This window comes from Diplotaxodon limnothrissa, linkage group LG19, assembly GCF_057381915.1.
Source record: "Diplotaxodon limnothrissa isolate DT_005_m linkage group LG19, D_limnothrissa_male_GT1.1, whole genome shotgun sequence".
Lineage (NCBI taxonomy): Eukaryota > Metazoa > Chordata > Actinopteri > Cichliformes > Cichlidae > Diplotaxodon > Diplotaxodon limnothrissa.
The window spans coordinates 33,113,483-33,127,326 of NC_140614.1; the positions used below are offsets into that span (position 1 = coordinate 33,113,483).

Sequence of the window (13,844 nt, forward strand, 5' to 3'; positions counted from 1 at the left end):
TAGGGAGAGCACAGAGTGATGCGTTTATGCAACACTTAGCATATTAGCCTTGTGATTGAATTATCCTTGGCGAGTGTCACGTCTATTCTAGCAGTCCTTCTGCGCCCCCTCCTTCCCACCTATTTCATCCTACCGCTCCCTTCCTGTAATGAAGTGGAGGTTTAGCTGATGTGACCAGCGGGCCTGACTTACTTTTACCTTGCAGTGATGCAGCAGGACGTGTGGCGTGGGTTAGTTACCAATACATCTCTTAACAGGCGTCATTGATGCCGATTAGAGCCATGCTGATCCGAGGGCGGAGGTGGAAAGAGGAAAGGCTGCCAGTGTGATCGCCTGCTGGTTTGCAGAGGGCTGAAAAACTAATTTTCTCAGCTCCCACTATTTCACAGTGCATGATGGGAGATAGTATCTGATCCTCTCAGGGTACCGTGTAGGCCTCTGCATTGGCTATTAATTTCAGGGTGACTTTTTGCAAAAACAAACAAAAGTTCTGTGAGCATTTAGTTGGCCACAGAAGTGCTTTGAGCTTGACAGGTCAAGTTAGCCTGCTATGGCAGTAGAGTGTTTGCTGTATTAGCTATCTTAGTTTAGCATGTCAACATTTGGTCATTTGCACACGCGGCTTGAAAGATAAATACAATATGGACATACCCATATATACCCATTTTTTGTTCTTACATTTTGAAGCCTTGATTTTAATGTTTTGTATTTTTTGGAGACAGAACTAAGCACAAACCATAACCTAATGTTAGCAAGTTTGGCTAGCAAGTTGCGTCCGCAGACCACATACATGTAAAGAATAGAATTTCCCTCACCAAAGTTGGAGCACAGACTTCTTGGACGTGGTATTATTGCTTCAGACTATGCATTAATTAATGCTACAAAAGGCACAGACACTACAAACTAGGATAAGAGGTCCAGATTAGTTAAGGCCTAGGAGATCCCTCACTGTCTTAACTAAGACCCATTCAAAGCAGCACCACTGCCCCTCCCTGAGCCTGGGTCTGCTGGAGGTTTCTTCCTGTTAAAATGGAGTATTTCCTTCCCTCCGTCACCAAAGCACTTGCTCATAGGGGGTCGTCTCCTTGTTCGGGTTTTCTCCCAATTATTGTAGGGTCTGTACAAAGCAATATAAAGCTTTTAGCATGTCCAGCACAAAGCTAGAGTTAACAAATACTTAAATCAGGACGGATGTAGTGGACTAAGCAGCAGACCGGCACTGGCATCCCCCTCGCATGGCTAGCTGAGACGGCTTCCGTGCTGTGAGCTATTTTTAAAAAAAAAAGTATTAATTCCAATCAAGTGACTTAAATGTGAGTGATTATCTCCCCTTACAGCTGTGCAGCCGAGGAAATGAGATGTAATGCATTTAATTATTCCCCCCCCCACACACTTGAATGGAAAATAAAGCTGCATATACAGTAAACCCGAGTTAGTGGCTCAAGAAATACAGGACCATCCATCTGAAGATTAAGTAGTTGCCCTCCCTGCAATCAAGGGCACACAAGCTACTAATTAGGATGGGATATGAAAACGGTTATAAAAAGGCTTTGAAGGATAGCCTGCCAGAGTATATTTATGTCTGTATATATGTGTGTGCATGAATGTGTGTTGTACTTATTCTGCTAATGCACTGAAAGCCTGTGGGCGCTGGCCAGCCCAGCCTCGTGCTCATCAGTAAAAGGGCACAGAGAATGAATAAGCCTTAATTGACCAGATATCCTTCATTACACATGTGCTTACAAATCCATTCGCTGTCCTTGGAGCTCTTCTCTGTGGCGCAAGCTTGTGACAGCCAGCAAGGCAGTGTGGGACATCCACGTCCCAGGCACAGCTATTGGATAAGCCATTTAAATATATATATTCTCTCATGTGGAAGAATCATTTGTTGGCACATTTTATTTAAATGAACCTGGAGTAGTGGGCAAATGAGAGCAGCAACAACTCTTTAATCATTGTGGCACATGAGTTTTGTTTGTATTCAAATGTCTGGTTTACAGTTACTTAAATTTGTGCTGAATGTGATGTTTGGCGCAACTTCTTTAAAGACGATTACCTTTTTTCTACAGGGACATTTTGAAGCAGACAGGCTGCTACCCCTCTGAACCTAAAGATGTTTCGCAAAAAGAAAAAGAAGAGGCCTGAGATATCAGCCCCCAAGAATTTTGAGCACCGAGTTCACACCTCTTTTGATGCTAAGCGCGGCTGCTTTGTGGGCCTGCCGACACAGTGGCAAAGCCTGATAGAGAACCTGCGAAGGCCCAAACCCATGGTGGACCCTTCCAGGATCACAGAGGTGGAGTTGAGACCAAAGAAGGTAAGCTATTTAGCCCTTTATTGATTCTCTGTCCTTACCCTGAGGTGACTACTAATGAATGGCGCACGGCGTTGATTCCCATTAAGTTGTAATGAGCTTCATTCACAGAGAAATATGTGCTGGTTGCGTCAGTGCAAAAGTATTTGTGAGCGCTGTCACAGAAAATGCCACAATCCTCGGATGGCAACGTGGAGAGCTCTCTCCCCTCCCCATCTTTTTGCTTTCTTATCTATCATGTGGCTGAGCTAATGACCCTGCTGTGTACACTGACTGTACAATGTTGAATACTCATAGGGGCCACAAGATTTATTACTCCACGCAGGCAATTAATAATAGTCCATGGTGCCTTCCCAGAGATGTCAAGCAGAAGGGCTAAAAAGTGCAGGTACAGCAAAGGAATTGCCAGTGAGTGATAAAGCCTGCAAATCTCAGGATTTCTGTGCTTCATTGAACACACCGTTGACGCTTTTTATGGCTCCTCCAGAAAATAAAAAACCCACGAACATTTCGTTAAGTCTATGACGTGATTGTTATTAGTGCTGTGAAATATGAGAACAGTCATTCCAGCATTTAGGTCACTCGGGTCAGTCAGCATGGGTTTAGTGTCATCAGAAACACAGAAAATCCTAAAAGCTAAAAATAGAAAATTAAAGATTCAGCATGTTTCAGATTATTTCTACATGATGAATAGAATAGAATAGAATAGAATTCAACTTTATTGTCATTGCACATGCACAGGTACAGGGCAACGAAATGCAGTTTGCATCCATCCAGAAGTGCTTTAGTGATATAGATATATTACAATATATATTAGCAATAATATAGATATGTGAGTATATTACAGAAATGGGTCTATTATGGTATGTTATAATGTACACGGTATGAAGTATGTTGTGAATATTCTATAACTATAAGTATGTACAGGCTGTAGTGAGTACAAGCTATGTACAGGATATGAACAGGATATAAATATGAAAAACTATACAGAATATGAGAAGACAGTTTCATTTTTAAAAAGCATGTGAAATTGCACAGAGGCTATTATCACCTGCCATTCCCTCCTCACAGCGAGGTGCTACAGTAGGTGAGATGTCATCTGACCTCTACCCCCCTGTGCTGATGTAATGGCATTGAGCCAGAGAAATGGGAGAGGCAGTAGAGTATAACTGAACATGACTCTACCCTGAGTACGACTACTAAACCACCATGTAGTCAGTGTTACATCCATTCTGTTCTGGCAAAACATCTAAAGATTGTCTGATGATTTTATGTCAGGGCAAGCTTAGGCCATTTGCCTTTGGTTGCCTGCCAGTTGTGCATACCACGAGAAAGTTCATGAGCGGTTATCTCGACAATCTGAAAGCATGTGAGCAGTTGTAAAGGCTCTTTCTTTGTGTTTCGCTTGTGAAGTATATTTGTTGGTGTATTGTCAGAATCGGCCACTGGGGAAAATAAATTCAAGTCACCGTCTTTGTAGAATGACAAAGATGTCCTTTACAGCTTCCCAAGTCTAAATTTAACTCGCCTTTGAGCGATGATTATGTCACCCTCATTCCTCTCTGTCCAAAATCCTTCTGTAATGCAATCATGGCTTGCAGGATGTGATACAGATAAATGCTTCTCTCCTTTCAGACCATTGTGCGTGGGAGCATGATCGGACACGGAGACTACATCGCAGCCATGATCAATGACATGAGCCGTCTGTCTGTGACCAGTTCCAACTCTTTGCGGAAGAGCAGCCCTTCAGCCAGGAAGAGAGCCCAGTCTCTGGGAAGGTTGGGGGAAGTGAACGAGGGAGACACTTACCAGTATGAGGGTCTGACCCAGGAGGATGATGACGATGAGGAGGATGCGGGCCAGGAACAGTGGAGGAATAGGGCCAGGAACATCCACAGTGAGACCAATACCCCCTACTTGGGCATGAAGAAGAGTATCACTCTGCAACCTAATGGGATTTTGCCCAAGGCCACGTCCACCTATGAAGTCGGGGTCAGCTCTCTCGAGGGCCCATCACATCCTGCTCAGTCCCAGAACATCCAGATGCCAAGTCATGGGGCTTATATGAGTAGTGATATGGGTAGTCCTCAGGAGAGAGTGATATGGAAGAGAGATTTCCAGCTGTCAAGGGGAATGCCACCAAATCAAAGGCCTGTAGCTTGTTTCTACAGCCCTGCTATGACGGTACAGCCACCCCAGGGAGATCAAGGCACAGTCACCACAGAACTCCGACCCAATATACCAATATACATGCACCAACAGAACAGCCCTGGCAGGCCGTTCTCCTCCTATGACCTGAAAGTAAGCCTTTGCAGCGATTAAGTGTACCGATAATACATTATTTATAGAATACACAATATATGCATATTTCTAATCCTATGTACATCATTTTTTAACTACTCAGCATGTTTCTTGCATGAGCTCTGAATACATTAAATAAAGTTATATTTTGCTGTCAAAAAACCATCACGGATCATGTTAATGCTTAGGTTGTGGAACTTTAGTGAAGCAGCTTATTGATTGGCTTTTTCACTAAAGAGGATCAAAGTTCTGAGTTTGAATCTTTGGTTTAGTTCTAGACTTAAAAATAATGAAAGTGGGTTCATGGTGCCAGTAGTCTACTGGCACCATCTTCTTTCAACATTTACAACTCTACTGCCAGTAGAGTTGTAAATGTTGAAAGAAGATGTGTTTGGCAAGATCTTTGCAGGACACTTGGGTCCATAAAACAACACATCAGTCATATCAGGTGAAGTGGAAAAGGAGGGAAAGTGAAGAACTTGATTTACATTTAGTTTTAAAGTGGGTCAAGAACCTCAGGCAGGTGGCCAACTGCCTTTCAGTTCTCTCTTAATTTTCCTCACCCCATTTTTCTGTGTTATTGTGCAGGGAGAATCAGCAGTGAGGTACCACTCTGGTTTCCTGCCCACCGGCACCAGCAGTCCTCTTGTGGGAGGCGTCAGACCCCAGCGGACTGTTCGCTCCTCAGCCAGCTACACCTTGGGTCTGTCTCCTAATATGGGACTGAGACCCAGTGGACCAGACCCCTTTCTCAGACACTCCGGATGCCCCAACCCTCCCTATCCCAGACAAGACAGCCCTTCCCAACCTCGACCTTCACCTACAGGCTCATTAGCCACCAGTCCTCCAGGCACCTGCTCCCCTGCCTTCAGACCCCCGCAACACCCCTCACCCAGACCGCCACCCGACCCACCTAAGGTGACACATGAACAGTTCAAGGCGGCCCTGCAGATGGTGGTGGACAAAGGCGATCCCCGCTCTTATCTGGAGAACTTTGTGAAGATCGGAGAGGGCTCCACAGGAGTGGTGTGTATCGCAACAGAGAAGCACAGCGGCCGGCAAGTGGCGGTGAAGATGATGGACCTGCGGCGGCAGCAGAGGCGAGAGCTACTCTTTAATGAGGTACAAAAAAAATAACCCAACATACAAATGCAAATAACTCTAAAATGTACCGAGAGTCATTTATAGCAACATATCTCTAATCTTTGTTGTTTAGCCTGTGGGAAAGCAGTTTAGTGATATCAGGGCATAAAAGAGAAGGCAGTTGCTTCATTTTAAGTGCTAAAAAAAGCACTTTAAGTGAGTTAATCCCTATGTTAACACAGCTTTAAAGTAGGGAAGTGTTTACAGCCTGGTACAAGAAAAAAACAGAGTCGGTCTCTAGAGTTAATTTTGCCTTTCATAGCAACGTTTGAACATTTTTAATGCAGTTATTGTCATGTTTCGGCTGTGTGGCAGGCAGGATGAGGACCCAATCGCAAAACTCACACACACGGGGATGAACTCAAAAACACAGCTTTATTGCTGGCCACGAGAAACAATACAAAACTAAACTGGGAAAAACTAACATAAAGCTCACCAAGGAACACAGGGGAATCACACACAGCATGAGGGAGAACACGACGCCGAACAGAGGGAGACTCAGACAGAAATACACAGAGGGTAAACGAGGAAAGTGGGCACACACGGGGAACACAGGTGACACTGATAATCATAACGAGACAGGGCGGGGTGAACTGAACATGACATGTACAGGCACAGAGGTTCAGACAGGAGGAGAGAGAGCACGGGGAAACACAGACATAACGGGCTGGGGAAACATGAAACAACCACAAAGGGAGACGAGGGCTCATCAATACATAGAGGGCACACAGGGGGGAGAGAGCCATGAAGGGAAAACACTTAGGGAACAACACAACAGGGCAACTCAGAAGACATGGCCTAAATAAGGAACGAAATACAAAAATACAAAGAACTAAGAATACTGGGCCCACATGGCCCAGGACCATGACAGTTATCTGACAGCTTTGGCTTGCCGTGCTGTCAAATGCAATTAAAAAACAAACAAACAAGTCTAATATTTTATTAGTATTACTTATCACTAACTGGTATCTGATTCTGGGTGACACATCCAATGGCTTATTAAGGTTAAGTGATCACTTGTATTCAAATATGATCATTTCTGACAAAACCAAGAGGCTTCCAAAAGGCAGCTGACACAGAGTATGCCTTTATAGAGTCCAATATTTTTATGCACATCTATCATTTGGAGGTATTTTCCAGTCTGAAAGAGTAGCACTGATGTCATCATCTTTGTAATCTTCATGGAGTTTAAATGAACTATATTTCTGCTTGGCAGTGAATTCCAATGACTGAGCAGCAGTCATCTTTACTGCTGGAGAACCAATAAGTGGCGACATTGTTTGTTATATTTCTAAAGATTATACCACCAAATAATGTTTTGTGTTGCAGGTGGTCATCATGAGGGACTATCAGCACAGAAATGTGGTGGAGATGTTTAAGTCTGCTCTGGTGGAGGAAGAGCTGTGGGTCATCATGGAGTACTTGCAGGGTGGAGCACTGACTAACATTGTTTCTGAAACCAGGTGAGAACGCCATTAAATATCCACAGAAGAAAAACAAAACAAAACAACAACAACAAAAAACTGTATTTCATTGATTCCATATGGAACTTATATTTTTTAATAACTAAATCAGCCACAAGAGGGTAGTGTGGTATCAACTGGTGGGTAATCGATGTTCCTCCCAGGAGTGCAAAACTGTCATCAAGTCTTCTCGTGCACGCCACGTCTGCTGCTTTCCTCCAGAGAAAAATAATAATACAGTAAAATAATTGAATTTGTGTGTGTTTAAATGCCACACGGAAGGCTGATTTTGGGTAGACATTTGATCCCCTGATGCTACGACATACATCAAAAAGGGAGAAAACATATTGACCAGCAGCAGGGAGCTGAAATTTATCAGGGTGTGTTTGTTTGAGCTGTCAATATGGTTTATATTACTAACAGATGGCTGGCTCAGTCTCCATAGGGTGACCTCAGGGTTAGATTGTTTGACTCAAAGGGATGGAAATTTTCCTCTCATACCAAATGATATATAAAGTGAGCCAGCTGTCACTGCCACTGCTGGTCTAAGCCTAAAATAATCAGGATATTGACACAACAATCAAGATCAAGAGTCCTTTGTGTATGCTGTTTCTCCAGGCTGAACTATGATGTCAGATTATTTTAAAAATCCACTCAGTTTTAATCATTTTATCTTATATAGTTTTAGACAGTTTTTAACCTATAGTTGTTGTGTGTGGGAGGAACCTTGCTCTGTAAAGTAATTGTTACCTGGTGTTTTCTGTGAAATGTCTTTTTGCTGCTCGACTCTAACTGTTTATGCTGCACTTGAAAAAATATTAAAGGCACATTAGCATCGCGGCAGAACGGGCGTGCTTCATTCGTCACTGTGCTACGTGGGAGTTGTTGTTTTGAACCTTGCCTACTTTATCGTTGCCTTTAATGTGCGGTGATTCATGAAATTCAACTTTAAGTCCTGTTGATTCGTCATAACTAGTAGTGTAAAAGTGTGAAATTCATGTAAAATCTGTGTGTTTCTGTGTGTTGTGCTGCAGGCTGAGTGAAGAGCAGATTGCTACAGTGTGTGAAGCTGTGCTGCAAGCCCTGGCTTATCTCCATTCACAGGGAGTCATTCACAGAGACATCAAAAGTGACTCTATACTACTTACGTTAGACGGAAGGGTATGAAATGTTTCTTTCTTTCTGTCTCCTTCTTTCTTTTTCTTTTTGCTTTCTTGATTAAAATTAAGGAAAGCGTTTTTTTCCTCACAGGTCAAGCTTTCAGACTTTGGCTTCTGTGCACAGATCAGTAAGGACATCCCTAAGAGGAAGTCTCTAGTGGGGACACCTTATTGGATGGCGCCTGAGGTCATATCCAAGTCGCCATATGGCACTGAAGTGAGGAGGCACACATTCAGTTTGCATGAATACCACTAGTGTAGCACTGATTGCCAACAGAGGCAATCTGTGCAATAGTATGAGACCTGTTAGACACTTTTTTTCCTGTGTCGTGGTTTATTTCCAGGTCGATATATGGTCGATGGGCATCATGGTGGTTGAGATGGTGGATGGAGAGCCGCCATACTTCAGTGAAACCCCTGTAGCAGCGATGAAGAGGCTGAGGGATGAGCCAGCTCCTACTGTTCGAAACGCCAGTCAGGTACGAGAACAGACGAACGCAAGCTAGCAGCATTGATGGTCCAGACTGAAGTGTCTCGGCAAATGCTGGATGCAACACAATTACACGACCATATCACTGCAATGATTTATTGGAGTACAACTATATTATGTACTTATACGTACCTATTATGTTCCTATACAGCAGCTGGATAGCGTAGTGGTAGGCCTACACACCTTTGGAGTTGCAAGCTCGACCCAGTAACTGTCCTGTCTAGACCCCCCATGCTAAAAACCAAGCCCTGGAATGGCGCAGCTACACCTGTGCGCAGCTCAGACGCAAGCATTTCACTACATGTTGTACTCTGTATGATTGTTTATGTGACAAATAAAGGTTGTTTGTATTTCTTCCTGGTGCAGGTCTCTCCAGTTCTTAAAGACTTCCTGGACCGTATGCTGACTCGAGACCCCCTAGAGAGAGCCAGCGCCATCGACTTGTTGGAGCACCCCTTCCTGCTGCAGAGCGGCTCACCTCAGTGCCTGGTCCCACTGGTGGAGCAATACCGCAAGCGCATGTCCCGCTGCTGACCCCACAGGGCTCCTGGTCCCCCAACACCCACCTTCAGTATGACCCTTCCAGGCCTCAGAAGAGGACAAGCAACTGGGGTCCAACTTCAGCTCCCAAGCCAATGGGCTATCAGCTCCAGAGGCGCAGACCCCGTCGGGGTAACGGCGGCAAGTTTGGTAGACAGACACAGCATGGTCTCGGGCATGAGAGAAGCATCTTAGGAGCGAGTTAAAGGCAGCATGCGATCCCTCACCTCTCAGCTCGCTGCGATCCGATTATCGATTGGTTTCCTGTAACATTCAGTGGGATTCAACACAGCACAATGTGGTGCATATCAAAGTGATAGCAAAAATCAATATTCCACATGACTATATGTACATGTGCTACTATAAAAATCCTATATAGTGTTCATAGTGGGCATTATTGCTAGCTGTGTAAAGTTTTTAAGCTGGTGTTTAGGCTCAAACCAGAGTAGCTCATTGTGACATTATTAGGCAGGGATAAAGTTACCTCTGCACACTCACACTCTGTAGTGGAAACTGGACAACAATCTGTCAATCCACACTCTTTGCATGGCCAAATGGAGGCACACCTGGCCTGATGTGAATGCTTGAATATGTACGAAACAGGGATGTGAAAGACAATTCTCCTTTTATTAGCATAACAAATGGGTAGATGAAAGCCCCAGCTGCTACTATTGGGCTACTGGAAAACCACCAATTCCATGTTTCTCTTTTTTATGTTTATTCTTTATTTCAAAAAGGTATTGTTGGTCGTTTGTATGATGTGAAGTTGCAAATAAGGTTTCATTATTAGGTATGGACTTGAACCATGAGCAGATAAATTAATAATGTAAATACTGAATATTAGGATCTTACACCTGCTGATTCACTGCAGTAAATTATGTGAAACAAATTCAAAATGTTACTTTTCTTTACTGAAATGTGTAGTTGTTTTTTTTTGTCGTGTGTGTGTGAGAGAGAGAGGAAGCGCATGAATGTGTGAGGTTTCAGCGTTCGCTTCAACTCTTTGTATTGTGACAGACTATTTAAAGATCATAAGATTTATGTGTGTGTGTGTGTGTGTGTGTGTGTGTGTGTGTGTGTGTGTGTGTGTGTGTGTGTGTGTGTGTGTGTGTGTGTGTGCGTGTTACTCCTGAAGATGTGTGTGACTGTATTTGCATTTGTTTGCCTAGATAAAGCACACAGGCCTGGCATGTGATGCTGCAGGACGTCGACCTGCTGAGAAACACTTTGCACATAGTCTTTGTATTCTGACACAGATACATGTTGACATGTTTCATGTATTTCTATTTCTGTGTGAAGCATTCATGAAAAAGAGAATTACACATTTTAATTTTGTACAAATCAATAAATGATGCATACTGAAGCGGTATCCATTTAAGTAACTCTGAGTCCTTTTCGCACATGCATAGTACAGGATGAATGAGCCGGTCTTTTAAAGTGTTTATTACATGTTGAGCATGAATCATACAGTGCACGGTGACTGAATATTTAGGCGAAATACATTTCTTCTTCTTTTTTTATTATAAACACAGAAGCAATATCAAATACATTCGATTTCAGGTCATATAAATCTTATACATGTGAAAGAAAATATTCATTTTCAGCAGCTCACAGACTGAAATCGTGTTCATTTGTAAAGGATTTTAAACATGGGTTAGCAAAATTGCACTTTATGCAACTTTTATTGACAGGTATTGAAAAACAAATAAGCTGCAACAAAAGCGAGGAATCATTACTTTTCTCAGTATGTAGGCGCTACTGCCGAGCAAGTACCAGAAGTTTAAATGCTGTTAAAAAACATCCACTACCAGCCAATTCTGCAGTTAGACATTGTCCTCTTTCTAGTCGAGGGTGGACTGAGACGAGCAGCTTTCGAACTCACACTTCACTCCACTGATGCTGTCGACGCTCGGCTGACTGTTGACCTGTTGGTGCGTGTGCGAGAAAGGAAAGGTTTCGGAGCGGGACATCCGACCCCTGCCATTCGAGGAGCCCGATGAGCAGTCTATGACCATCCTCATAAATTCGGGTGCAGTGAATCGCCGTAGCAGTCTGGTCCCCAGGCCCGTGAATCCCGGGGTACGGTTGGGGAGCTTCCCTGACTCAATTTCTCCCCTGGCAGGAAGTAACTTGTTGTGTCTGGCAGTCGCACCAAAGCTGCCCCTTTTCTGCTGCTCTCGTCTGCTCAGTGAAGCCATATCATTAGCCTCTTCATTCTTAGATTTGACATTCTCCTCTGGCACTCGTGCAGGCTGATTCTTGCTGTTTAAAAGAGGTTTTGGCACAGAGACAATTTTGTCAGCATCGTTTGTCAAGCCCTGGGTGTTCCCATGACAGTCCATCTTATCTATCAGGCATCTCTCATCCTGCAGTGAGGCTCTCTTTAATTTGCTGGCTGACAGGCTCATGTCACGCACATCACCCTGATAGGACTGCTTTCTGCTGCTCAGAAGGTCCAGGTTAAATGACTTTGCTTTGCCCCAGAGAGGAAAACTCGCTGGTGCTTGCTCTGGGAGTCCAGTGTCTCGGCTGACATCTTTCTGGCTTGGCTCAGGAAAAGAGTTCAGTGTTTTAGTCCCCCTTAGCTCTCTAAAGTGGCAGTTTTGCAGCTGCTTGGTTGTGAAGAGAATGCTGTGATCCCCCTCAGTTTGGCTTTTCTCAAGCTGAGGAGGCAGAGCCCAGCTGTGGCGATGGTTTTCCTCTTGAGATTGGCTCCTGGGACATCGGAAACGGTTCCACACTCCATTGCTGTCGCCAATTTTCAGCTGTCTCTGAAATACCCCAGGCAATTGGTCTTCATTATTTAACTGTTTGGAGAACCTCTCCAGAACCTGCCTGGGGAGCCTGCGGGGCAGACGGCACTCACCCTCCTGAGTGGTACTCGCATCAACAAGTGGATCATCTGTAGCAACACTTCTCCTGCAAGGAAAGTTCAGAATCTGGACGCACTGACTGTGCCCAAAGAAGCTGGCAACCTCAATGGCTGAGTGGCCAGCATTATTGGTCCTGTCCAGCCTCAGTCCCAGTCTTTTGAAAGCCCTGACCAGAAACTCCAAAACCTGGCTTTGCCCAGAAAATGCAGCATACATGAGGGCACTGTTTCCCCAGGAATCAGTGATATCAGGGTCAGCATTGAACTGAACTAGAAGTTTGACCACATCCAGGTGTCCCATTTCACATGCATGGCTCAGGGCTGTGCGACCGTCCTCATCCTGGCAGTTGACATCCGCCCCTTTTTCCAGCAGCAGCCGGGTGAACTTGGCCCTGGTCCCAGGGTCTTGCAGGCAGACGGCATGCATGAGCGGGGTGCGGCTGTTCTCCGTCTTCGAGTTGATAATGCGTCCATCCAGTGCGTCCAGGATGAAGCGTGCAAGGTGGACTTTACCGCCATGCATGGCATCGAGGAAGGTCTTGGTGCCAGAGCCCTGGCGTAAATCTTTTGGCCGCATCATCCTCCAACAGGTACTTGCAGTGCTGAGCCTTCAAGTGAGCCGAGAAAGAGAGATGGCAAAAAGGGAGAGGAACTGTGCGGCAAGTTCTCCGATACTCACTGTGTTAGAGTGAGCGCTTCACCTCAGAGTAAGACTCACAGAGGAGCTGCTAGTGTTTTTATACCTCCCTTTCCACATGCCCTCCCCACGTTGCCTAGGAAACAAACGTCTGAGGACCATTATGCAGTCGCAGCATCCATTCAGCCCGAGCACTCTCTGCCTGGAGAGAAATATATGCTATTTGAACAGAATAATTACTCAAGGAGAAAAACATGGCCAGCATTTACCATGTGAGGTCTGTGGGGTTAATTTAAATGCAGTATTTTCACTTTTGTTTGTTGCAAATGGACTCAATCGAGAAAATTTTGCTGTTGACAGAGCAGTCAAAATAAAAAAGGACTCATGTGATGAATAGTGCATTATGCTCATGTGTAAATGTCCCATTTACATGCAAGACTATACTGTATCAGTACACTTAGCAAATGTTTGACGGAAGATGAGACAGTCTTTGAGAGATCTATTCACTCTGTTGGTGTGGGGGTATGTTAGCAGTTATCCTTTTTTTCCCCTTGAAATAATGCGTCTATCCATCCATCCCTCTCTGTGTGTTTGTTCACAGTTTGCTCCAGCCTGCCATAATGAAGTGCAACAAGTTCAAGTTATTCTCCTCAACTGTGAGAAGACTTTTTCAAGGTTTCATGATAATGGCCTTGCCTGAAGGTATTTTCTTGTCAAGGGAAATAGTAAATCCGATCGAATCTACAATAAAAACACAGTGAAAGCAACATTAAATTAAAAAAAAACAAAAAACAGAAATCGCTCAATGTCAGATTCAGTCCTTTCAGTGACTCGAGTCCCTTTAATCATACAGATTAAGACCACTGTTTGTTTAAGGATTTCAGTGTGATTATCAATCTCCTTTTGCAGTAACACTGAAAATAA

The 13,844-nt window shown here is 44.2% G+C and overlaps 2 protein-coding genes across 2 annotated transcripts; one reads left to right on the top strand and one right to left on the bottom strand.

Annotated features, from left to right (window-relative positions):
- The first annotated feature begins 2,113 nt into the window (after window positions 1–2,113).
- On the top strand, window positions 2,114–9,405 carry pak6 (p21 (RAC1) activated kinase 6). The gene is made up of 8 exons (XM_085342770.1): window positions 2,114–2,317; window positions 3,950–4,615; window positions 5,204–5,737; window positions 7,088–7,221; window positions 8,256–8,382; window positions 8,473–8,598; window positions 8,726–8,860; window positions 9,238–9,405. Exons 1-8 carry the CDS (start codon window positions 2,114–2,116, stop codon window positions 9,403–9,405), a joined length of 2,094 nt encoding a protein of 697 aa, XP_085198896.1.
- A 1,847-nt stretch (window positions 9,406–11,252) lies between these two features.
- Window positions 11,253–13,082, bottom strand: ankrd63 (ankyrin repeat domain 63). The gene is made up of 2 exons (XM_085343611.1): window positions 12,985–13,082; window positions 11,253–12,885 (listed from the first exon to the last, which is right to left on the bottom strand). Exons 1-2 carry the CDS (start codon window positions 13,080–13,082, stop codon window positions 11,253–11,255), a joined length of 1,731 nt encoding a protein of 576 aa, XP_085199737.1.
- Between the last annotated feature and the right edge of the window lie 762 nt (window positions 13,083–13,844).